Genomic DNA, 25,773 nt, shown 5'->3' on the forward strand with positions numbered 1-25,773 from the left:
GGTCAGACACAGAGTGTATGTCAGTGTGTGTAGGTCAGACAGGTCAGTGGTCAGTGTATGTAGGTCAGTGGTCAGTGTGTGTAGGTCAGGCAGGTCAGTGGTCAGTGTGTGTAGGTCAGGCAGGTCAGTGGTCAGTGTGTGTAGGTCAGGCAGGTCAGTGTGTGTAGGTCAGTGGTCAGTGTATGTAGGTCAGTGGTCAGTGTATATAGGTCAGTGGTCAGTGTATATAGGTCAGTGGTCAGTGTATATAGGTCAGTGGTCAGTGTATGCAGGTCAGTTTATGCAAGTCAGGCAGGTCAGGCAGGTCAGTGGTCAGTGTATGTAGGTCCGTGGTCAGTGTATGTAGGTCAGGCAGGTCAGTGGTCAGTGTATGTAGGTCAGGCAGGTCAGTGTATGTGGGTCAGGCAGGTCAGTGTATGTGGGTCAGGCAGGTCAGTGTATGTGGGTCAGGCAGGTCAGTGTATGTGGGTCAGGCAGGTCAATGGTCAGTGTATGTAGGTCCGTGGTCAGTGTATGTAGGTCAGGCAGGTCAGTGTATGTGGGTCAGGCAGGTCAGTGTATGTGGGTCAGGCAGGTCAGTGTATGTGGGTCAGGCAGGTCAGTGTATGTAGGTCAGGCAGGTCAGTTATTCAACTTATTCGGTTATTCGACTTCGGGCTGAAGCCCCTGGTCTTTTTGCCACCTAGCAAAGCCCCTGCACCCACCGGAGTTTTGCATTTTACATGTATTTATAACAGTAAAGCCAGTTTATATAGTGAAATACAGGACTTACAACTCCGTCTGACTACTTAGATCTTGAATTTTAAAATCAGCAGCAACCCTAGTCATCTCACAGGTTTGCTAATCTGACAGAAGTTTGCTACTTTTAAAATTCAACATCTAAGCAGTCAGACGGAGTTGTAAGTCCTGCATTTCACTACAGCAACTCACTTTACTGTTATAAATACATGTAAAATGCTAAACTCCGGTGGGTGTAACAACATGTGCGCTTTCCCCCTTCTTAGCGTATCCTTACTGTGGACGAGTGTGGGGTGTAGCAAGATGGCGGCGACGCAACGTCACTTCCATAGCAAACTGTGATGGGTCGCTGAATATGTTGTTACACCAGCACTATAGGAATGTAACAGACCTGGGACACCTTTGGGCACTCCAAAGAGAATAGTAATGCGGGGTGCACAGCGCCCCCTCAATTTTCTGCCAAGCCCTGTTTCAAGCCACATTCCTGTCTGAATAATGTGTCTGGGTTTCAGGTGGACTGAAACCCGGACACATCATTCAAAACCCAGACTGTCCAGGTGAATCCCGGATTGGTGGCAACCCTATGTATAAATCCACTCATTCATTTCTGCCTGGTTAGGAGTCTAATACCCATTAAATAATGACATTTACTTGCTCTACATTCATTCATTTTAAAAGCGTTAATATCACTGCATAACGGCAAAAGTCTCAGGAGTACAACTTTTACTTTGAAGAAGGGAGGAAGCATTTGGAAGCACAGCTTAATGTACACAGCCGGCAAACGTGAGCAATATATTGATTTCAGAAAGATTTTCCTGGCCATGTGCGACCTTCAGTAAAACTCTCTGCAATTTGTTCTCCGCACCACCAGCCGCAACTGAAGGACAATCTGCAGACACCACATTTATTTCGCCGGCCTGGTTTCCAATGACAATATGTGTTAAAACAGACCAAACAAATTGAGTTTTTAACCTCCCCAAATAATTCAAGCTGAACTTACATCATCCTGCATTATTATATAGATAATAGCACTCCCAAACAAATATATATACGAAAAAGAAAAGGAGGATTTGTCCATCTAATCCAGCCAGATAGTGATAGTACCTTTTCTTTTTTTAGTGCAGAATAGGTGATGAAGTATCTGTTTGGGCAGCATTTTCAATTTCAAATTTAAAGCCAATACATTTTTAAACTTAATGCATTCCCTGCAATAGAGTAAAAAATGTCTAATTACCTGCTCATCTTTCCTCCTCCTCCCAAATAATTACCTGACACCTCTCTCAATCCAGAGCTGTGCCCATCTGCAGCAGCGCTGTTCTCTCTCCCTCTTCTCACAGAGCACAGAGGCAGCAGTGGGAGCCATTGGCTCCTGTTACCATCAATCAAATTCTGTAAGGACAGAGCGGGGAGCAAGCCCAGCTGCACTATATGTGTCTATGGACACACACAGCCCAGCTCGGGAGCAGGGCCATACGAGTGCACATGGCTTGTTATGCAGGAACTCAGAAAGGAGGAGAAGTAGAGATCACCAGCCGGGGACCCCAGAAGAAGAGGTAAGGGACTGCTCTGTGCAACACCATTACACAGAGCAGGTAAGTATAACAGGTTTATTATTTTAAAGGGAAAAATAAAGAGCCTTTACAACCACTTTGAAGTAGAACTGTAGATACTTTTTTTTTCTCATTAGAGAACCTGTCAGGTTTTTCTTGCTGTTTGACGTTGTTGTAACTTGAGTAGAAACTAAGTGGAAATTCCTCGGCTGGCAGTTGACACTTGAATAAGTGTGATTTACCCTCACTTTGGATATACAGTATATTTTGAAAACAGATCTTCATAAAATTATATCCCATTTTAACTTACAGTAAAACCTTGGATTGCGAGTATAATTCATTCCAGAAACATGCTTGTTATCCAAAGCACTTGTATATCAAAGCGAATTTCCCCATAAGAAATAATGGAAACTCAAATGATTCGTTCCACAACAATTTATTCATAGGGCCTTCAGTTTATAGTCCATATGAAAAGATTATAGCAATGTGACCAGGTTGTGTAACCATAAAATGTCCATCCACAAATGGCAGCCTCCACAGGGGGATTAGAAGCAAAATCCAGCAGGAGCTACAAGTGCAGCAATATGTTGCTAAATGTTGTACCTTCATTAAATGTAACCAAATTGCTACACTTAGAGGCCCCTCTCTTCTCTTTTATACTCAGTTGTGACATAACGCTACTTGTATATCAAGATATTGCTTGTATAGCAAGTCAAAATGTATTTAAAAATGTTGCTCATCTTGCAAAATGCTCTCAAACCAAGTTACTCTCAATCCAAGGTTTTACTGTATAGTGTATGTAAAGCTAAAATGTAGTTTTTTTACATTTTAGAGCAGAGAATGGTTAAGACCCCCATTAGGGCCGGTTCACACTGCGGGCGATGCGAGGCGACACCGACTTGCCTCGCCGCGACCTGCCGCGACCTCAGCGGAGACTTGCAAATGACTTCTGTATAGAAGTCAATGCAAGTCCCCCCGAGGTCACCCAAAAGTAGTACAGGAACCTTTTTTCTGAGTCGGAGCGACTCGAGTCGCTCCTCTCAGAACGGTTCCATTGTACAGAACGGGGGCGACTTGTCAGATCGCGGCGAGGCAAGTCGTGTCACCTCGCATCGCCCGCAGTGTGAACCGGCCCTTAGGCTTTTTTTTTACTCTCTGTGCTGCTTGAGCGAGATTCCAGTTTACTTAACCACTTGCTTACTGGGCACTTAAACCCCCCTCAGTCCCAGACCAATTTTCAGCTTTCAGCGCTGATGCACTTTGAGTGACAATTACGCGGTCATACAACACTGTACCCAAATGAAATTTTTATCATTTTTTTCCCACAAATAGAGCTTTCTTTTGGTGGTATTTAGTTACAGCTCGGAGTTTTATTTTTTGCTAAACAAACAAAAAAAGATGCAAAAAAAAAAAAAAAAAAAAATCATGTTTTAATAGTTTGTTATAAAATTTTGCAAACGGGTCATTTTTCTCCTTCATTGAAGTGCGCTGATTAGGCGGCACTGATAGGCTGCATTGGTGGGCACTGATGGGCTGCATTGGTGGGCACTGATGGGCTGCATTGGTGGGCACTGATAGGCTGCACTGGTGGGCACTGATAGGCATAGTTAAGGCGGCACTAATAGGCACAGATAAGGCGGCACCGATGGGCACAGATAAGGCGGCACTGATGGGCAAAGATGGGCACAGATAAGATGGCACGGATGGGTGGCACGGATAAGTGGCACGGATGGGTGGCACGGATGGGCACTGATAGGTACCACAGATAGATGGGACTGATGGGCACTGATAGGTGGCACTGATAGGTGGCTCTGATAGGTGGCACTGCTGGGCACTGATGGGCGGCACTGCTGGGCACTGATGGGCGGCACTGCTGGGCACTGATGGGCGGCACTGGGGTGCAGCACCTGAGGCAGATTTTGGGTGGCACTGTGGGTGGCACTGCTGGGTGGCACTGTGGGTGGCACTGTGGGCACTGCTGGGTGGCACTGTGGGCACTGCTGGGTGGCACTGTGGGCACTATGGGCACTGCTGGGTGGCACTGACAGGGGGGCACTTACTTTATTTCAGGATGGCACTGCGGGTGGCAGGTGGGCACTGGCAGGGGGCAGGTGTCCTTTTAAATTGCTGGCCGTGATCGGGACTGATGTCCCGAACACGGCCGCCGGCGATCGGCTTTTTTTTTTTCTCCTCGCGCTGTCAGCACGAGGAGGAATACTAGCCGATTACCGGCTCCGTTTTATCACATGATCAGCTGTCATTGGCTGACAGCTGATCACGTGATAAGGGGTCGGGATCGACCCCTTACACGGATCGGTGATCAGGCGAGTCTCACGGACTCGCCGATCACAGAGCGCGCCGCGCGCGCCCCTCAGGGGGCGCGCAGGCCGCTCGTAACCGGGACTACGTCAATAGACGTAGTCCCGAAAATGTGGGTCCGCGCTATTGCCGTCATTTTGCAATAGCGCGGATCCCAAGTGGTTAAAGTGGTGGTAAACCTCAGACATGAAATACGAACAAAGAATATCCCTACAGCAGGGGTATTGAATAAAAAAATTAATGGCGGTAGGGCCATTAAAATATTTATTCAGTCCGAGTCTCATATTTGTGCTATGACTCACAGCCCCTCCCCCTTACATTACAGTTTCCCCGTTTACATCAATGTCATCAGCCTTTCCCTTTATATCACAGTCCCCCTTTACACCACAGCACCCCCTTTTACATTGCAGAACCCCCTCTTTAAATCACAGAACCGCCTTTACAATACAGCACACATCAGAGGAGGAGGTTTGGGGACACTCTGTGCAATACAATTTCACAGAGCAGGCATGTATAGCTTGTTTGTTTATTTATAAAAAAAATAAACATTTTTATCTTTACAACCACTTTGAAGCTGAACGTCTTACCAAAACTTGCCAGTCTTTCAAAGTTTTTCTCTCCTGTACTGAAAATGCATATACTCTTCACATCTCACTGCATGCATTAAAAGCTGAAGCCCACCTCATTTCCTGGCTAAGGGTCATCCAGCATTATCTAGTTCTTTTCTCCCCAGCCCTCCTGTTCCTTGCAGGCCCATTTCATTTACTCGATCTGACTGCTTCCATCAGGACTGAGAGCTCTCGAGAGGAGCAGAGTGATATGAAATTTTCATAAAGCCATGTACAGCACCCTGCCAGACCTTCCTACCAGCCATACACTGCCTTTGTTGCATAGAGAAGCACAGAGACCACTGGGTCTAAGATAAAGTATGGAGCAAAAAACGGTTTTATTTAAACATTTCATTAACAAATTAAAGGGGGCGAGGGAGGAACCAGGGAAGGAATAATATAAACAGATTAAACTTTAGATTTAATTAGAGTAGTATTAATGGGTGGAACTGTAAATATGATTTCACCACATATCAGTAAGTTTAATCATGTTTTGCAAAGCAATGAATGTACTGCCAAAACAAAAGCATTAAATAATAATTATTTAAAAAGGTCCACCCAGAAAATGGAGTGACCTCCATCCATTGCCAAAAAATAAATATACCTGAAAGACAGTTTAGGCAACAGAGAACGTTTATAGAAAGGTAAAGAATTAGAAGTTGAAGTTACTTTTAGTTGGAATATATCAACAAGACAAATAAAGAATGACATTTCAACTGTTCCAGTTTTAGGTCACAACATGAAACGCGATTCTAACTGCTTTAGCTGGTCAATCAGATCCTTATGTTTTATACATGGGGGGGGCCATTACATAAAAAGCAAAACATGTCCAAATCATGGATTCTTAGTGAAGAATGTATACTACGGTAAATGGTCCATTAAACCCCCCAAGCCCCCACATCTGTTCTAAAAAGTGCCAGCCGGGCCATGCATTCAAAGCGTAATTGCACTGCCCGCACTGTTCATACCCAAGGATGGGGCCGTCCTATGGGTGGCTGTCCTTTTTAACCTATTTTCTCATGTTATTTCCACTTTAGCTCTGATGAAGAGGCTGCACCTTCAAAATGCATAAGCCAGGATGTTACATTGAGTCGGTGCTCATGTTGGTGGTCTATCTTTGAGGGTTGGACAAGCTATTCCTGTTAGTCAGAAACGTTATGGATAGTTTAGTGACATGCATGTATATGTGGCTCTTTTGCAACTATAACATATAAATACAGTTATTAATTGAGGGTTTCACATTATTCCAAAGTGCTCACTGTTTATTTTGTCGTTTTTAACTTTAAAGTGGCTTTAAACCCTTACAACACACTTTTTGATACAGGTAAGCCTAAGGCTAAGCCCCATGTGGAGGAGTGACGTCATCGCAGCTCCGACCAATCACAGCACCAGAGCCTACGATACCCAGAAGTAACTCCGGGAGCAATGTCACCGGCCAGAGCGGTGAACAAGGACCGCTGCGGGGGCTTCGATCTAAGTTACGCAATACATAATGAGATGGTATGCTATGGATACTAGCTCATTATGCTATTGTCTTTTGCTATAATATTAATACGAGCTGAGAAGCCCCTTACCCATGTGAAAAGTTTTGTGCAGGTGACAGATCCTCTTTATGGAGAGATCAGGGGTCTTCTATAGGATCCCTAGCACCTCCCCTGCACCTAGCTTAAGTGGCTGATAAATCTGCACATAAATATATAATAATATAACAATCCTTAGGTTTTAGAATTATAACTGTACAATGATAGGTAAGGGATGACCTCCCTAGACATAACTAAAAAGGTACCAAAGAATGTCATGGATTTCTAATGTACATGAACCAGCTACATATGATCAAACATATGATTGACAATTGATTGACACTGCCAAGCAGCTTATGCTCTGTGAAAATGCCTTCTTTGTCAAAGTTCCTCCCATGGATGGGGATAATTGGGACTATGTGTGGGGTTCTTCATTCACCAAACTTATGTCCATGAGAATCAACTCAAATTTTTGTACACAACAGTTATCAAATCCTGCTTAAAGCCTCCTATCCAGCTCCTCCGCTGTTCCTATCTGAACGGGGAGTTGAGATATGGAATGGGACAAAACACGTGTGCTTTGCTTTAAATTATCTATATCCTCTCATGACCAGGAACATAATTACCACATTGTGTCTAGATCAGGGGGTCCTCAACCTGTAGATCATGATTTACCAGTAGATCGCAGCCAGGTGACTGGTAGATCACGGTCTGGGCTTGCTTACCCACTATCCTAGAGCATCAAACAGAGTGCAATGCAGAAGGACTACTTGTAAAGTTGGAGCTGTAGAAGGGAGCAAGAGCCGATGCCTCCTTTTTAGTGCTGCTTCTGGTCCTGCGCAAAGTGATACCAATTAAACTCCACGTCTTATCCCAGCTAGCGATCTCCAGAGTGGTGCCAGCAGCAGGAAAGAAGATATCTTCAAGTCAGTGTGAAGCAATACACTGGGCATAATAGTATAGGACTGCTTTTTACACTGATGTGCTGCGGTTTACCTGTGAAGCACAGTGCATTTGCGACTTTGCTGTATTAGCTGTTATAGACTTCTATTATATCCTGTGGGTTTGGTGCACTTTCTGAATGAAGGAATATTGGTGTGCTATCAGAAAGTGCACCACACCTGCAGGACACAATAGAAGCCTATAGCAAAATGTAGCTAACCCAGCAAAGTTGCAGTTGTGGGGTAGTCGGGTGGTAAAACCTCATAGTTAAGACGTGTTTTACCACCCCCGCCCCAACGAACCCTCTTTAGCTGCAGTGGCCAAGGTTGTACACATGTCGCAGATGCAGAAGGAGTTATGCTTCCTGTCGTGGTTGGTGGGTGTAGCATCTGCCAAGCATGACCCATTCAAGTGAATGAGGCCACTCTACAAATGCCCTGCAAGCTTGTGTGGTACAGCAAACAAGGGGTTAAAGCAGGCAGCATTGTGTTGCTTTCCCACCACCTGCTTTAAACCCTTGGACCCCGCAGAATCATACAGAGTGGTCCCATTTTCTTGAATGGGTCGCCACTGGCAGGCGGTAGAACCCACCAAAAGCAGTGGGGGCTTTAATTCCTGCTGTGGCATGTGTACACCTTTAGCTGCTGCCTCAGAAGTTAAAGGGTGTAGGGATTGGGGGTGGTAAACTCAGCTGAAGGGTTTTACCACTACCCAACTTTACATGTGAAAAAGCCCTAAAGGTGCCGCTGTGAAATGCAACTAAGCACTCATTCACAAGTGCAGCGGGCACTGTTGCTCCTCTGAAAAGCGTTCCGAGCATGTTTGACAGGTGGTGAGCAGGCTATATGTTGTCTTTTCACCACCTGATTTAAATACATTATTGCTATGCAATGAGGGTTAAAACAGATGTGAGGAGGCAACATGGGGCAACACTGCCCAGTGATCTTTGACTTCTCCCATTTTGTCCAGGTAGTTCTCCGCCTCTTTAAGGTGCCTACCCCTGGTCTTGATGGTATCGTTGCCCTAGTCTCCTGCAAAGAATTTACCCCACCATCCCAGATATGTGCTGAAGATGTTTACAGGCTACTGGTACCATGACACATATCTGGGGCACCTGTCCACGCATTATCCCTTTTGGGATAAAATACTACAATTATATGACAAACTTGTAGGGGATAAGTTCCCAAATGAACGCCGCATAACTGTACATTCTATGTTGCCAGGCTCCCAAACAAATCAAGAAAAGTTTAATACGACATTTTCTTACGGCAGCCTGTTCTGTTATTGCTAGACATTGGCGCCAACTGTCTGTTTCTTCCTTAACCGATTGGGCTTGTGAGATGGACGGGACCAAACATCTGGAACGTATGATAGCCTGGGAGAATAATAAGACTGATTCTTACAAACTTATGTGGACTGTCTGGTCACTTTTTCAGCTTTCTTCCAATTTTGCGGCCTTTGTAACTGTGTCTTCTGGAGCCTTTCAGGTACAGGTAATGTCCTTCTCTGCCCCATACTCCCTTGTTGTTCCTATTCCTCTCCCCCTCTTTTTTTCCTCTTTCTTTCTCTTATAATTAATTTCTTACTTCTCTATGGAATTATTTACTTTTTTCACCCGTTTCTTTTTGTACCCAGTGGGAGTTATGTATGCATTTTTTTTTTATACCAAAATGATATTATGGGGAATGGTACCGGGGACAAATTTTTGTATATTCCTATGTTGATATGATGTTTTTTCCCCATTTTGAATTTCCTCTTCATTTTTACCTGGGCTATGCTGGCCACTAGCGCTGTTTTTTGTGTAATATATCTGTTGTATTTTATATACACCTTGTGAAAAAAAGAAATGGCTAAAAGTACCAAGTAACTAACCTGCCGACTTCCAAACTTCGAGGAAGAACTGCTTGTACTCCGAGATGGAGAGAGCATCTTCTGAGACACTCCCAGGTTCCTTTCTTCTCCCATTATTAATAATCAGAGGTCGTCTCAGGAAATGTAGCAGCATTCACTGAGAAGGGGAACACCAGATAAACATAACTTCTTACTCATCTTCTATGAAGCCTGCATACATTCCATCAGCACCTAGTGAGATAAAGAAAAAGTAATCAGAGTTAAACAAATTAGGCTGTTATAATTTATACTTCTCTACAAAAACCCAATGTGGAAAAATACAACTTACTGCACAAAGCATAGATAGAACTTGGCAGGGCAATGCTACAGGTCTACTTTAATGCCAACCCTTTTCTTAACTTTACTCCCACTGCCATCAGGAGGGAAGAGAAGGGCCTGGTACAGACGCAGCACGTTCATCACTCCCTTTCCCCCCATGTGACAGCACTGGTTCATGCCAATTGGTTGTCCAGCTACTGCTGCAATCGCACAGGAAAAGTCCTCAGCCCTGTGTAAGCTCCAATTAGGACTGGCTTGAAACTTACCCAGGACTTCTCCTCCTCACTCCCATGGGTGAAGGGGAAACAAGATACAAATAGCTGTGGTGGTCGGCATTACCAAGAATCTGTTGCCATGACTCTATGGGCAAAATCGAGGTTCACTTAAAAGACAAATTCCTTCAAAACTTGATTTGACCTCTGAATCACATGCCAGCTATTATATCTCTTATCAGAGATTTCAGTGCTGAAATATTATTAGGTCATGTAATGTTATCGGGGAAACACAACCATGGGGCCAATAGATTATGTGCGGAAAACGTTTACTTAGTGGAGGTCATTTCTCCTATTTGAGTCAGCTTCAGATCCTGTGTATGAGAGACCAGCTTAAAATAAATGATTTTACTTATGCACATGTTGATTAATCGATTTTAAAACAATCTTGTTTTGGGATAAATATATATATATTTTTTCCTGTACATGGGGACAGCCATATTTGGCAATTAAACACACAGACTCTGCCTTCTTCTACACAACAGATTTGTGGTTTAACAAAGACTCCTTTTGAGACAGATCTCTCGTCGTGACATATGTTAAAGCCGGACTCCAGGATAAAAAAATAAAATAAAAAAATACCCCTGCAGTTGACTGCTCTCCCCTCACCTCCCCAAATCACAGAATACTTATGCCGCATACACGCAATTGGAATTTTGGTCTGAAAAAGCTCTGATGGTTTTCCTGACGGAATTCCAATGGGATTTTGCTCAAGCTGCCTTGCATACACACCTAATTCCAACCGTCAAGAACGCGGTGACGTACAACACGTGCGACGGAACTAGAAAAAGGAAGTTCAATACCCAGTAGCCAATAGCTTCCATCTCGTAGTTGAATCTGAGCATGCGTGATTTTTTGCACATCGGAACTGCATAGACACGATCGGAATTTCTAAAAGAAAGTTTTTCCGTCTGAAAAATTTAGAACATGCTCTCAAATTTTTGCTGGCGGGAATTCGGCAGCTAAATTCCAATGGAGCATACACACGGTCATATTTTCCAATGAAAAGCTCTCATCGGTCCTTTGCTGGCTGAAATTCCGATCGTGTGTACGCAGCATTAGTATTTTTTTAATGGGTTCACATATTACCCTCTGTGACTCAGCAAGAAAAGAGTAGAGGTTGGCATAATGGCAACACGTTTCTGAAGCTTCTGTATCTGATACTGTTCTTCTAGTGCACCAAAGAAAAAAATATATAAATAGCAAATAAAAGTCCATGAGGTGGTATACACCTTGTTGGAGTTAACTCCTTAAAAGCCAGCAGATTTTTTTGTAACGGCTGCAATTCCTGGAGTTCATTTTTATTTATTTTTTTATTTTGAGAATGCGATTAACAAGAACATTATCCATTATAATGCATGCGTTTCCACTGTGAAGGCTCTCAAAAATGTATAGTTAGGACTGCAGATAATATCGGGGTGCCATGAAGTGGCTCTTACGCATGTATTTGGAAGTGTGTACAAACTAAATCCCTGATTTTAATACAAACTGTAAAGCCCCATACACACTATCAGTTTTTCTGCTAAGTTTTTCCTTCAGATTTACCAAAACCATATAATATGAGGTCAAACCTTAGGAGTTTCAATTTGTATGCAATCAGGCAGGCCCTTGCACTACATGGTTTTGGTAAACCTGAAGGAAAAACTCACAAGAAAAACTGATAGTGTGTTTGGGGCTTTAGACAGGGTAATTTGGTTGTTTGCAGGCTGGTTGTTGAGCTGGGAATTTGCTGTGGTTTTACATAGTTACATAGTTACATAGTTAGGTTGAATAAAGACATCAGCAGTCCAACCAGTTTAACCTGAGTGAGCATCTACAATTGCCCTATCCCTGTACATTGCACACTCACATCGGTCCCTACCCTCAAGGAGCCCAACAATCCAAGGTCCCCATTCATATACTAGGGCCAATTTTGGACAGAAGCCAATTAACCTACCTGCATGTCTTTGGAGTGTGGGAGAAAACCGGAGTACCCGGAGGAAATCCGCACAGGCACAGGGAGAACATGCAAACTCCAGACAGGTAGTGTCGTGGTTGAGATTCGACCAGCGACCCTTCTTACTGTTAGGCGAGAGTGCTACCCACTACACCACGCTGCCATTTTGTTTTATTAACAGGAACAATGGGCAAACGTGCCATACTTACCTGCTCCGCACTATGGTTTTGTACAGAGCAGCCCCAGTCCTCCTCTTCTCATGTCCCCCACCGGCACTCCTGGCCCTCCCTCCTGCCAAGTGCCCCCAAAGCAGGTTGGATAAAAATCGATGATTTAAAAAAAAAAAAAATTAAAAATCTTATTTTTTAGATTTTTATAAAAATGTATTTAAAAAATGCTTTTTGGGATAAAACTCTATCTAAGGACAGTTTTCTTTTTAAGATACATTAATAATTTAGTTTATTCAGCAAGAAATGGAGCTTAGTTATGTAAGTATGAGGCTGTATATTCTGCAATATTAAAATTTTTGGTAAGCTCATTCAATGAATCCAAGCTCTGCAAGCTGAGAAAACATGCACTGCACTGATGCATTCACACAATTTCACAGTAACCATGAGATAAAACAAAGTTTAGGAATATTGCTTTGTAAATCTATGTACACTACAAACTGTATGACCGGAAAAGCTGGACGTTCCGTGCTACAGGGGACAGCGGTGACATCGCTGGCTCCTGTGTCAGGTAAGTGACACATAATGGGTTACTATGCGATGCATAGTAGCCCATTATGCTTTACCTTTGCAGGGAGACAAAGAAGAAGTAAACCCATCAGGGTTTTTTTTATATATTTTTAGGGGATAATTATTATAGGAAAAAGTAAAAAATATTGCTTTTTTTTTTGTGGGGAAAAAAGGAAGTTGATTTTGTTTGGGTGCAACGTCGCATGACCGCGCGCAACTGTCAGTTAAATTGACGCAATGCCCAACCGCAAAAAGTGCTCTGGTCAGGAAGGGGGTAAATCCTTCCGGGGCTGAAGTGGTTAAGGCCAGTCAGGTCACTGAGTGTTTGTAAGTGTTTACAACCACTTTAAAGAAATTGCCCCTTTAATATTAGTTATACATCTCATTCCATACTCCAAAAGTCTAACAAATAGAAGTGAAAACTTGCAAAAATATAAATAAAAAAGTGTAAAATGACTTGTGCTTAGTCCTTATGAACAATACAAATAATCAAAGCTCAGACATAATGGGGGGATCCACTTGTAAATAAAGGTGAGTTGTGTGACAAATCTTCTGTACTTGGTGCTCCCTTCCTATTGGACGGCACTCACCAGAGCGGGGCTTGTTGCGTCATTTCCGTTTCTGAACATCCAGGCAATGGAACGCAGATGGTTTAAGGATGCAACATACACGCAGTAGCTTGTATAATGCGAGCATCTATCCTTGTAAGTGTATTTTAATTGTTTTTAAACTCCTAATAAATTGCATTTTGGGCAAATCACACTTCTGTATGCAAATAATACCGATCTCAGTACTGCTATCCCTTAAAATGGACTGCACCTGTAAGAAGGAGAATGACAGTACATTCAGGTTATATCAAGATCTGCATACCTAAGCGTGCCTGCAGACAAGCCAAAAAAAAGAAAGACAACTATAAATAGTGGGAACCTGGGGAAATATTAATAGAATATTCAAATGGAGAGCCAAGAGGAAGTAAGTGAAGAAAAAGCTCTCGCCACGGGATTTCAGTGTGGGAACCCATTGCCATGGAGATTAAGCACTTTTTGTAAAGAAACCATTTAAAAATAGGACAATACCTGTAAGGTTGTACTGCATGTGCACAAAGGTATTTTTAACACAGAAACAAAACACGTCATACGTTGAAGAGCCAGGATTCTGAGTACATGAATACAAGGCAGAGGCCACTTCTACTCCTAAGATCCGAGAAAATTGAGAACTCCTAAGATCCCAAACTTCACATACTCTCCAATAACACCGAAATAAATCCCAGGAGACCCACACAACGTGAACTTAAAGAGAAGCTCCTGGCTCCTTCATAAAAAATAAAAAATGAGCAGCTACAAATACTGTACGGCTATCAGGTGCTGCTGCCACCGCCATCTTGGCTAAGGGAAACCGGAAGTGAAGCCATGCAATTTCATATCCGGTTTTGTGCTGCACTTCGTGAATGTGCCAACTGTGGGGCAAACTGAGCCGGGAACTTGTCAAAACCAGACATCTCAAGTATCCCGGAAGGTGCGGGAGATTCCTGCATTTCTGCGGCGGCCTCACAGTTTATCTCGCACAGTATTTGTGCAGCAATTTTTCACCTTTTTTTTGAAAAAAAAAAAACTGTTTCATGTTTAAAAAGAAAAAAAAAAAACAGTAACGTTAGTCCAATTTTTTTTGCATAATGTGAAAAATTATGTTACGCCGAGTAAATAGATACCCAACATGTCACTCTTCAATATTCCACATGCTCATGGAATGGCGTTGAGCTTCGGTACTTAAAAATCCCCATAGGCGACACTTTAAATTTGTTTACTGGTTACATGTTTTGAGTTACAGAGGAGGTCTAGGGCTAGAATTATTACTCTCGCTCTCACATTCACAGAGATATCTCACACGTGTGGTTTGAACACCAATTTCATATGTGGGCGGGACTTACATATGCATTCGCTTCTGCGTGCGAGCACACGGGACAGGGGCGCTTTAATTTATTTTTTTTTATAGTTAATTTTACTTAAATTTTTCTATTTTGACACTTTTTTTTGTACACATCCCTTCTAATAGGAATAAGCATAACAGGTCCTCTTTACAGTGAGATATGGGGTCAATAAGACCCCACATCTCACCTCTAGGCTGAGAAGCCTGACATAAAAAAAAAAAAAATTCAGCTCCCCAGCCAAGGTGGTGCCATTTGTTTGAATGCAGAGGCCGGGCATGACGTCATAACATCGCACCTGGACTCTGAACGATCATAGAGACTCTGGGGATTATCTGGTTCGTGGAAATCTCTATGGTCACCATCCGGGGGCCGGGGGATCCCTTCTCCGACTTACCAATGGTAGCGGTGAGTCAGTAGGACTGGAGGTAGCGGGAGACATCCCATTTCGCCGCCCGTAAGAATGATCAAGCAGTGGAACAACTGCTATGATCATTCTTGTGGTATAGGGAATCGTCGGCACTAAAAGATGATATCTAAATGATGCCTGTAGCTGCAGACATCATTCAGATATTCCCGCTCAAAGTCAAGGACGTCATGACGGCCAGCAGGCGGGAAGTGGTTAAAGCGGTATTATAACCAAACGCAAACATGTATTATATTGCAGCTTACCAATTCTTAGATGTGATGACTGCATTATTTTTATTTTTTAGGCTTTCTTTCTTCTATTTTCATCTGGTGATGTAGCCAGTAAGTCTGTTTTGCAAAAGAACAAGTTTTCTTCCAGATGTATCAGTTTACATAAATGGACAAACCATTTAACACTGGCGGGGGTACTTACAAGGATTAGCTTTTATGTAAAACCTTTAACCCAAAAAAGAAAAAACAAACAAACAAAAAAAAAACAGTTTGCTGTAACCGATTATAAAGTGTAAGCTGGATTTCAGCTTCAATTTGGTACCCTTGATTCGCATTAATGCGTTTTACAGCCCGCGTTTCCAAAAACACGGCAGCCCATTTATTTGAAAGGGCTGCAATGCCTACATTTCCCCCAGAAAAAAGGTCCATGCACCTTTCTAAAAACAGGGGCGCAGTGAAATTGCATGGTTCTTTTGACCACGTGATTTCCCTGCAGTTGCTGCACCCACAAACGCACTACCTTTTTACATGTGTGGGAGTGCCATTCACAACGAATGGCAGCCCCGTGTGTTTACTTACAGCAGCACATCTTTCACCACGGCTGGATGAAGTTGTGTGAATCGCTGCGATTTCCGCACCCACCAGTATAGATGTGAATGGAGCCTTAGTGTATTTAAAGTGATTTGAAAGGTTCAGTTTGCCTGCTCTGTGTAATAGTTTTGCACAGAGCAGCCCTGATCCTCCTCTTCTCCGATCCCCCACCGATGTTCTATAAAACAGTACCCTCCATTGAAAAAATGCCTCTGCCAGGCTGTGCATGGGCAGTATGGAACGGCACACGAGCTGTTTTCCCGACCAGCTGTTGTGACGGGTGAAGGCGCATGCGTTGATCGTAGGAGGCACTAGGCGACGTTATGCAAACAGCAGAGGGAGAACGTACTTGTCAGATTCTGCCTCGCTGTTGCAGGGCGGGTTTTGCCTGTATTGAACACCGTGTTTTTTGTCTGTTGCATGGCGGGTTATGTGTTATAAATGGCATGTTTTGGCTGTGTCTAAAGGCGGGTTAAAAACATACACAAAACCCGCCCTTAAAGACACCCACAACTCGCCCCACAATAGCGAGGAAGAATCTGACAATTACATTCTCCCTCGGCGATTAGCAGATCGTCAAACACTGCCTCCCATAATCCGCGCATGCGTCGTGTTGACATCACGCCAGCTGACCATATCAGCTGGAGTGACGTTGGTTACCCATCGGAGGAATTTCTCGATAGAACACAGACTCTCCTGGCTCCTCCACCCCACCAAGTGACCACCATAGCAAGCTGCTGCCTTTAAAAACCACCTTTAAATCTACTAGTACATTTAACACTCCCCTAGACTGACAATGCTGTTGTCTGCTGTGCCTCCTGTGCTGATTCATGCAGAGTGGTGTCTCACCAATACAAGTGGTGTGTTATGGCCAGATCACCAGATGAAAACAGAGGGGAAAAAGCCTAAAAAAGAAAACGAATGCAACCACCACATCTAATGATTGGTAAGCTTCAATATATTACATTTTTGGTTTTGGGTTTAATACCACTTTAAAGAGCTGCACATTATAAATATCGGTTTAGAAAATAGTTTAGTTCAGTTTAGTATAAACTGCAGAATAAAACGTATAAACAGCAGACATTTAGATATTCCTCAGCACACTTTATTTAACTTTTGTGCATGTGTTCATCAAAGCAATCCTGCAGCTTAAGGCATCCAACCAGAAACCCACTTTGTAAGAATTACACCCCTTTCACACTGGGGTGATTTGCAGGCGCTACAGCGCTAAGAATAGTGCATGCAAAGCGCCCTGAAACAGCCACTCCTGTGTCTCCAATGTGAAAGCCCTGAGAGCTTTCATACTGGAGCGGTGCGCTGGCAGGACGCTAAAAAAATCCTGCTAGCAGCATCTTTGGAAGTGGTGAAGGAGCTTTATGTATACCGCTCCTGCCCATTGAAATCGATGGGCAGTGCAGCTATACCGCCGGCAAAGCGTTGCTGCAGCAGCGCTTTGCGGGTGGTTTTAACCCTTCCTCGGCCACAAGTAGGGGCTAAAAACGCCCTGCTAGCAGCCGAATAGCGCTGTGAAACTGATGGTAAAGAGCCGCTAAAAATAGCGGCACTTTACCGCTGATGCACCTACCCTGTGAAAGGGGCTTTACTGCACTAAAATACCGTAAAACCTTGGTTTGAGACTAACTTGGTTTGAGAGAGTTTTGCAAGACAAGCAAGATTGTTTTTATAAATTTTGACTTGATATACACGTAGCGCCATGTTACAACTGAGAATAAAAGAGAGGAGAGGCACCTCTAAGTGTAGAGACCCCTCAATCCTGCAGCTTAAGGCATCCAATCAGAAACCCACTTTGTAAGAATTACACCCCTTTCACACTGGGGTGATTTGCAGGCGCTACAGCGCTAAGAATAGCACCTGCAAAGCGCCCTGAAACAGCCGCTCCTGTGTCTCCAATGTGAAAGCCCAAGTGCTTTCACATTGGAGCGGTGCGTGCTGGCAGGACGCTAAAAAAAGTCCTGCAAGCAGCATCTTTGAGACGTTTTAGGAGTGGTGCATACACCGCTCCTAAAGCAATGAAACGTGAGCAGCTACAAATACTAGGACACTTACCTGTCCAGGGATCCAACGCTGCCCTCACCTGAGCTGGCTCTTTGGCTGTCTTTGGGAAGCCGGCTGTGACTGTTTGCAAGTACGTACTACTGAAGTGGGGGGTATTAAACCTGTTTCTTTGCCCTGCATATGGTTAGAAGAAGAATGCTCCCACCACCCACAAATTCTCTCTGCACCCGGTCCCCAAAGTGGAGTGGCCACTGTCTGAAGGGAAAGTGAGCATGTGTGGCTGGAGATTGGGGGGGGGGGGGGCAGTTATGTTAATCTATTGTTTTGTCCTACATGGGCAATGCGAAGTTTAAATTTAATCCATAGAAAACTTGTATTTCAGTTCTGCAAGGACACCTGTGGGTTAACTAATCAGCCATCTTCTTCTATCTCTTGGGACAGTGGTGTTGATTATAGATTCTGCTATTAGCAAATTCTCTTGAGCCTAATGAGAATAATTGCCTAGCTATGACAAACACTTACACCAGAATTAGTAACTAAATGAGAAAGCCAGGATCTAAATGAATTATATAGACTTTTTAGCAAGATTTGTGTTTCCCATATACTCGGTTGAAAACATAGTTAGTCAGGTTGAAAAGAGAAACAAGTCCATCTAGTTCAACCATAAAAAAAGAAGAAAAAAAAAAAATCACACAATTCCATATACTCAATCCTATACCCACAGTTGATTCAGAGGTAGGCGAAAAAACTCCCAGAAAAGCATGATCCAATTTGCTACAGCAGGGGAAACAATTCCTTCCTGATCCCAGAGAGGCAATCGGATTTTCCCTGGATCGATTTTACCTATAAATGTCAGTACCCAGTTATATTATGTACATTTAGGAAAGAATCCAGGCCTTTCTTAAAGCAATCTACTGAGCTGACCAGAACCACCTCTGGAGGGAGTCTATTCCACATTTTCACAGCTCTTACTGTGAAGAAACCTTTCCATATTTGGAGATGAAATCTCTTTTCCTCTAGATGTGAAGTGAATAACTCAACACCAAGTTCATTATATGGACACCTTATCTAATTATACATGTTGATTATAACCCCTCTTAATCTCCTCTTCTCAAGAGAGAATACATTCAGTTCCTCTAATCTTGCCTCATATCTGAGCTCCTCCATGCCTCTTATCAGTTTGGTTGCCCTTCTCTGCACTTTCTCCAGTTCCCCGATATCCTTTTTGAGAACTGGTGACCAAAACTGAACTGCATATTCCAGATGAGGTCCTACTAATGATTTGTACAGGGCAAAATGATATCTCTCTCTCTACAGTCCATACCTCTCTTAATACAAGAAAGGACTTTGCTCGCTTTGGAAACCGCAGCTTGGCATTGCATGCCAACAGTTTCATTTTAATTCCTGTAAAAGGACCAAAGCAAAGTATTATGCTCAAGGTCAGAGATTACTGTACAGAATACAAAGCGGACACTGAAATAGAACTGTGGACAATAACATTGTAAAAAGAAAAAAGGCAATTTATGAATTAAAAGAGAAGTATGGCTAAACCTTTATCGGTTATACTTCTCTTTTGGGTTCACAAGAGTAGGTTTACTAATCATCCTCGTGACCTACAATCAGCTGATAGCAGGCTACTGCAGAGCTGGGCCGAGATCAGCAAGAATCACAACTAAATTCTCAGTATCCACCCAGTTGCCCGATTTTCAGTGGGCTCCACCTTCAAGAGCGCATCTGAAAGCTGAAGCCAGCCACACCTGCTCCTTTTTATTCATTTTTCATGTACCTTTAACCACTTCAGAATCGGAAGGTTTTACCCACTTCCTGACCAGGCCATTTTTTGCGATACGGCACTGTGTCGCTTTATCTGAAAATTTCATGGAGCTTGCGACTCTGTACCCAAATAAATTTGATGTCCGTTTTTTTCCCCACAAATAGAGCTTTCTTTTGGTGGTATTTGATCGTCTCTGTGCTTTTTATTTTTTGCACCATAAACAAAAAAGGAGCATCAATTTTGAAAAAAAATAAACATTTTTTACTTTCTGCTATAATACATATCCAAATAATAAATAAATAAATAAAAAAAATTAAAAAAGTCTTCATCAATTTAGGACGATATGTATTCTTCTACATATTTTTGGTAAAAAAAAATCCCAATAAGCATATATTGATTTGATTGGTTTGTGCAAAAGTTATAGAATTTACAAACTACGGGATAGATTTGGGGACTTTTATTCATTTTTTAATTTGGCGTCGATCTGCGATTTTTAGTGGGACTGGGAAATTGCAGTGGACAAATCTGACACTGAGTGACACTTTTTGGGGACCAGTGCTATAAAAATGCACTGATTACTGTATAAATGGCACTGTCAGGGAAGGGGTTAACACAAGGGGCGATCAAGGGGTTAAATGTTCCCTAAAAAGGTGCAGAGTGCCACACTGAAGGAAAAGAGACATCCGTGATTCAGCTTAGCTGAATCACAAGATCTCTCCTTCCCTTCCCGACAGATCCACCGCTTGCCTTGTTTACACAGGCAGACGGCTTATCCATCTCTCCTGTGAATAAACGGTGGGTTGCGGCAGCCATCCGGATCTGCTGATTGGTTGCTGCTGTGTCCAAGCATAGCGGGAGCGTCATGCGTGACCCTCTAAACCGCGTACAGCGGGTAATCAATGCAAAATCCTAATCACTCTGTGCCAGACACAATTGGCACATTATTAGCTGTATCTAAGCAAACAAGAAAACATGGAAAGTAAAACAGAAGACGATGAAATCCACGATCTCCACTGATGCTCGGGAGTCTCAAATCTTTTGCCTTCAATTTGTGTCAAATGGCCTGCACAATTAAGAGGCACCATTAGCGAAAACAACAGATGTACTGGATGCGAGATACAAATCATACTCTGCACAGTATTCCTTAGTAGACTTTCATGTGGTGTCCCAGATTGATATATTTCCTCACCAACCATCTGTTCCAAATACAATGTAGCATATTCTTATTTTCCCAATTTAAAGCAGAACTTCATTCTCAATCAACATTGACTATTTTTAATCCTCATGCTGCCAGCATTAATAAATAGATAGGAAAGTATATCATATTTACTTGTTTTAACCACTTAAAGTGCTTGTAAACCCTTACAATCCACTTTTTACTACAGGTAAGCCTATAAATAGGCTTACCTGTAGCTACCCCGGATTTCTCCTAAACCTGCACGGTTTATGAACAAGGATATGCAATTAGTGAACCTCCAGCTGTTGCACAACTACAAGTCCCATGAGGCATAGCAAGACTCTGACAGCCACAAGAATGACATCCAGAGGCAGAGGCATGATGGGACTTGTAGTTTTGCAACAGCTGGAGGTCTGCTAATTGCATATCCCTGGTTTAGGAGATATCCCCTGTATCTGCATGTGCCAACGTCATTGGCATATGCGCTCTGAAGCAATGGCACGTACGTGCCATTTGCTTCAGTGAGTGTGCCGTTACCGGCAGCTCCCGTGCGCATGCGGGGAAGTGATGAAGTGATGTCATCGTGGCTCTGGCCAATCACAGAGATGGAGCCGCGATACCCGGAAGTAACTCCGGGGAGAAATGTCGCCGGCCAGTGCTGTGTACAGACACTGCAGCAAGGGCTTCGATCTTAGGTGAGTATTGCATAATGAGCTAGTATGCTATGCATACTAGCTCATTATGCCTTTGTTTTGCAGGTCTTTTTTTTTTTTTAAGTGGGTTTATAATCACTTTAAAGGACCGAGCCTCTTTCTGAGATTTGTTGTTTACAAGTTTTTTTTTTTTTTACTAGAATATTACTTAGAACCCCCAAACATTATAATTTTTTTTCTAACACCCTAGAGAATAAAATGGTGGCCGTTGCAATACTTTCTGTCACATCGTATTTGCGCAGCGGTCTTACAAGTGCACTTTTTTTTGGAAATTAAAAAAAAATTTGAATTAAAAAAATAAGACAACACTAAAGTTAGGCTAATTTGTTTTATACTGTGAAAGATAATGTTACACCGAGTAAATTGATACCCAACATGTCACGCTTCAAAATTGCCCCTGCTCGTAGAATGGCGACAAACCCTTTACCCTTAAAAATCTCCACAGGCGACATTTAAAAAAATTCTACAGGTTGCCTGTTTTGAGTTACAGAGGAGGTATAGGGCTATAATGATTGCTCTTGCTCTACCAATCGTGGCAATACCTCACATGTGTGGTTTGAACACCATTTTCAAATGCGGGCGCTACTCGCGTATGCGTTTACTTCTGTGTACGAGCTTGTCGGGACTAGGCGCATTTAAAAAAAAATATCTTATTTATTTTACCTTTTATTTTTATACTGTTCTTTTTTTTTTTTTTGTATTACATCCCTTGTAATAGAAAGAAAGCATGACAGGACGTCTTAAATATGAGATCTGGGGTCAAAAAAAAAAAAAAAACTCAGATCTCTCATTTACACTAAAATGCAATAAAAAAAAAAAAAATTACCATTCGGTGATTTTTTAAAAAGTATAACAAAAATCAGGGGGTGGCTGTAGAACTGGTAGAATTTCTGGTATGGCTGCAAAACAGCATTGCAACCGTCGTATTTTAGCAAAAATTTCACTTTTTTGGGGGGGGCATCAGGGCAGGGCAGTACGGGCCTCGTGATTTCTAACAGCAGCCCTGCCGCTGACACCCGCCTGCCATCTGATCCAACAAGATACGTTCGCCATCCGTCCAGCTGATCGGATCAGATGAAAATGGACAGGCGGTCCGTGTTCATCCGACCTCCCCATAGAGAACAGCAGGGCTCTGACAGGTCCCTTCCCTGCACAGTGAGTGGAGACGGACCCCTCATCCGCCGGCTCAGCGGGGATCAGCAGATCGATCTCCCACTAAGCTAGCAAAGTCCATCCAGCGGATCTGCTCCGCTCCACAGCCTAAGGTTACTGGATGTGAGCAAACGCATTGAATCCACACAAAACTCACCGCCATGTTTGATTGGTTGCCATACAATTTAGCATTTGAGCTCTTTGCATGAACTGCATGAACCCAGAGAAGACCGCAATCGCAGAACTCTTCCGTTATTCTCACTCAGAAATAATTTGTAACATTTCCTTTGAGAAAAAAAAAAAAAAAAAAAGCTGCCGTTCAGGCATAAGTTTGCCACATTGATATTCTATACGACTCTTTACTAGGAAAGAAAGTGACTGCACAGTAATTCATGAATAGTAAAACACGTATCATTCCCCTGACAGTCTACTCCTTTCCAGGAAATGCACAGGAAAAAAAAAACATTTTTAAATGCGATATCTAAGAGAGAAACTCACCTTCTGTAAGCAGTATCTGTGGCCACTATAGGATATGACTCTAAACCAACTTCTAGGTTGTTGCCTAGCAACATGTAAATGTAAAAAAGTATACACCTCCCCATACATTGTAAGGTATGACCGCAGGCATGTTATTACATTCCATTGACAATGCAAGGCTTCCTGGATTTCTGCCTTTTTTTTTTTTTTCACAGTGACATATAACCAACATAACAAATGCTAACAGCTAAAATAATAAAAAGGTTTTTTAGCCTAAGCCTATTCATTTCAAGCTTTTTGTGAACGCACGCTAAATTACGGCGAGCATGTGCATTTTTTTTTTAAACTTTGGGTGTTAACACCACATTTTGCCCCATTTAAGGAATTACTTACAACAGGAAAATCAGTCTGTATATGCAATAAATCATGCTTGTTATACTGTGGAACCTAAGGGGTTAATCCTCCGCATTGTGTAAAAAAGGCTGTTTTATCCTATCTTCTCTAAACCTCCGCTTCTTCCACTGTCCCCAATCCATCGCCTGATAGTACAGAACCTTTGGAGTCACTCTGCACATGCTCAGTTTGGTGTGAACTGCTAGAGAGTTTTATTTTTTTTCTTTCTTGGGAAGGCACATGTGATAAGCACAGGGCCAATCAGCATTGTCCAGACAGAGGGTCAGGGGTCATGCAGCCTCATGGGACAATCAGAGTAGGATGAAAACTCCCCCTACATGCTTAAGGCCCCGTTCACATTGAAAGCGGCTTTGAAATAGTGCAACTTCATCTGAAATAGCACAATTTCAAAGCCGCATGTCAGTGTGACTTTAGCTGAGACTTTTAAGACACCTGTGCGGCTTCATATACAGATGTCTATTTAAGTCGCACCCAAAATTGCCAAAAGTAGTGCTACTTTTTAAAAATCAATGCGGCACCGCAAAGTTGGCATCGTGCTGATTTGAACAGTGCCATTGCCAGGAATAGGGTGCAAATTGTCATGCAATTTAACCTGTCAAATCGCATGACAAGTCGCCCCAATGTGAACAGGGGCTTAACCAGACACTGATAGAACTCACAAGACTGCTATTTACTGCTAATGAGAAAAGGTATTTAACAATTTATATTTACTAAAATAATTGAATTTCATTGTTCTGTGGGAGACCAGATATAGTGACTGGAGGGTCCTAGTAACACTTTAATGCATTTTTTTTTGTGTGGAAAACACACATTTTTTTTCTGTGTTTGGGGTGCCATTAAAATGGAATGGCAATGCAAGCACAACATTTTTTTTGTGCGCTCCTTAAACACACACAAAGGGTGCTAAGGCCTTATTCATACAGGTGGTACGATCAGGTCTTCCTGTCAATCGCATGCCAAATTGGTGGCAAGGCACCTCCTGAATTGGTGCGACGTCGCATTGATTTCCAAAAGTAGTCTCTGTATTACTTTAGGTGACTTCGGGTGCGATTTGTATAAACATGTGTACAGCAATCTGCACAGATGTCTCTAAAATCGTCGGGACTGGCATGCGGGAATGAAATCGTGTGAGTTCAGCTGCACTTGCACGATTTCCATCCCACTGTCAGTGTGAACCTGGGCTTAAAGCAGAGGTACTAGAGAATAAATTAGTGGGCATTATTTTGTGTTACATGGCATTTGTGCAGCAATTTTTTTTAAGTGCAATATTTTGGAAGAAATACACATTTTTGAATTATAATGCAAAAAAAAAAAAATACAGAACCTATTTTTTTGGTAAAATATAAAAGATGATGTTATGCTGAGTAAATAGGTACCAAACACGACACACTTTAAAATTGGACACGACAAGCGACTTACATTTTACGATCTATGGGCGACGCTTTAAAAACCTTTACAGGTCACCACTTTAGTTTCACACAGAAGGTCTGATGCTACAATCACTGCCCATGATCTGGCGTTCATGGTGATGTGATGTGTGGGACAATTGATATTTGCGCCCGTGTGCGACCGACGCGTGCGTTCACCTTTGCGTGTGTGTGCACGAAGAGATGGAGCACCTTAAAAAAATAAAAATAAATGTTATTTATTTAGTTATTTTTATACTGCCGCTATAAATTTTTTTTAAAATCCCTTTCATTGTTGTCACAAAGAATGTAAACACCTCTTGCGACGGCAATAGGCATGCGACAGGTACGCTCTATCTATAAGACCCCAGATCCCTCCTCTGCCCATAAAAGCATTGGATCGCACCTAGATCAGTGTGAGCAAAGGCTTTTCATTTTTAAAAATGGCGCTGTTTACATCCCGGGAAACCGGAAGTGAGACTTCCAGTTGCCCAGATCATAGAGAAAAACAGAGCGGTTCCAGTATTTGCCTCTATGATCAACCAGCAAAAGTGGCAGCTGGTTGATCAGGTGCCCCAGTGGGACAGGATGGCCCGATTAAAGGGGTTGTAAACCCTCACGGTTATTCACCTTAATGCATTCTTTGCATTAAGGTGAAAAACCGTTTGTACTGCAGCAGCCCTCCAACCCGATCATCCA

At 42.7% G+C, this 25,773-nt stretch overlaps 1 protein-coding gene across 2 annotated transcripts in view; it reads right to left on the reverse strand.

Annotated features, from left to right (window-relative positions):
• Nucleotides 1–25,773, reverse strand: part of OSBPL3 (oxysterol binding protein like 3) — a gene marked incomplete in the record, with an annotated part of 261,328 nt that overhangs the window by 118,309 nt on the left and 117,246 nt on the right. For both annotated transcript variants that reach the window (XM_077491306.1, XM_077491305.1), the window contains 1 exon segment: nt 9,550–9,759. In XM_077491306.1, the coding sequence (XP_077347432.1) occupies nt 9,550–9,642 (93 nt within the window).

The sequence above is a fragment of the Lithobates pipiens genome, unplaced genomic scaffold, assembly GCF_037356315.1.
Source record: "Lithobates pipiens isolate NorthernLeopardFrog02 unplaced genomic scaffold, aLitPip1_a1.2 Scaffold_19, whole genome shotgun sequence".
Classification (NCBI taxonomy): Eukaryota; Metazoa; Chordata; class Amphibia; order Anura; family Ranidae; genus Lithobates; species Lithobates pipiens.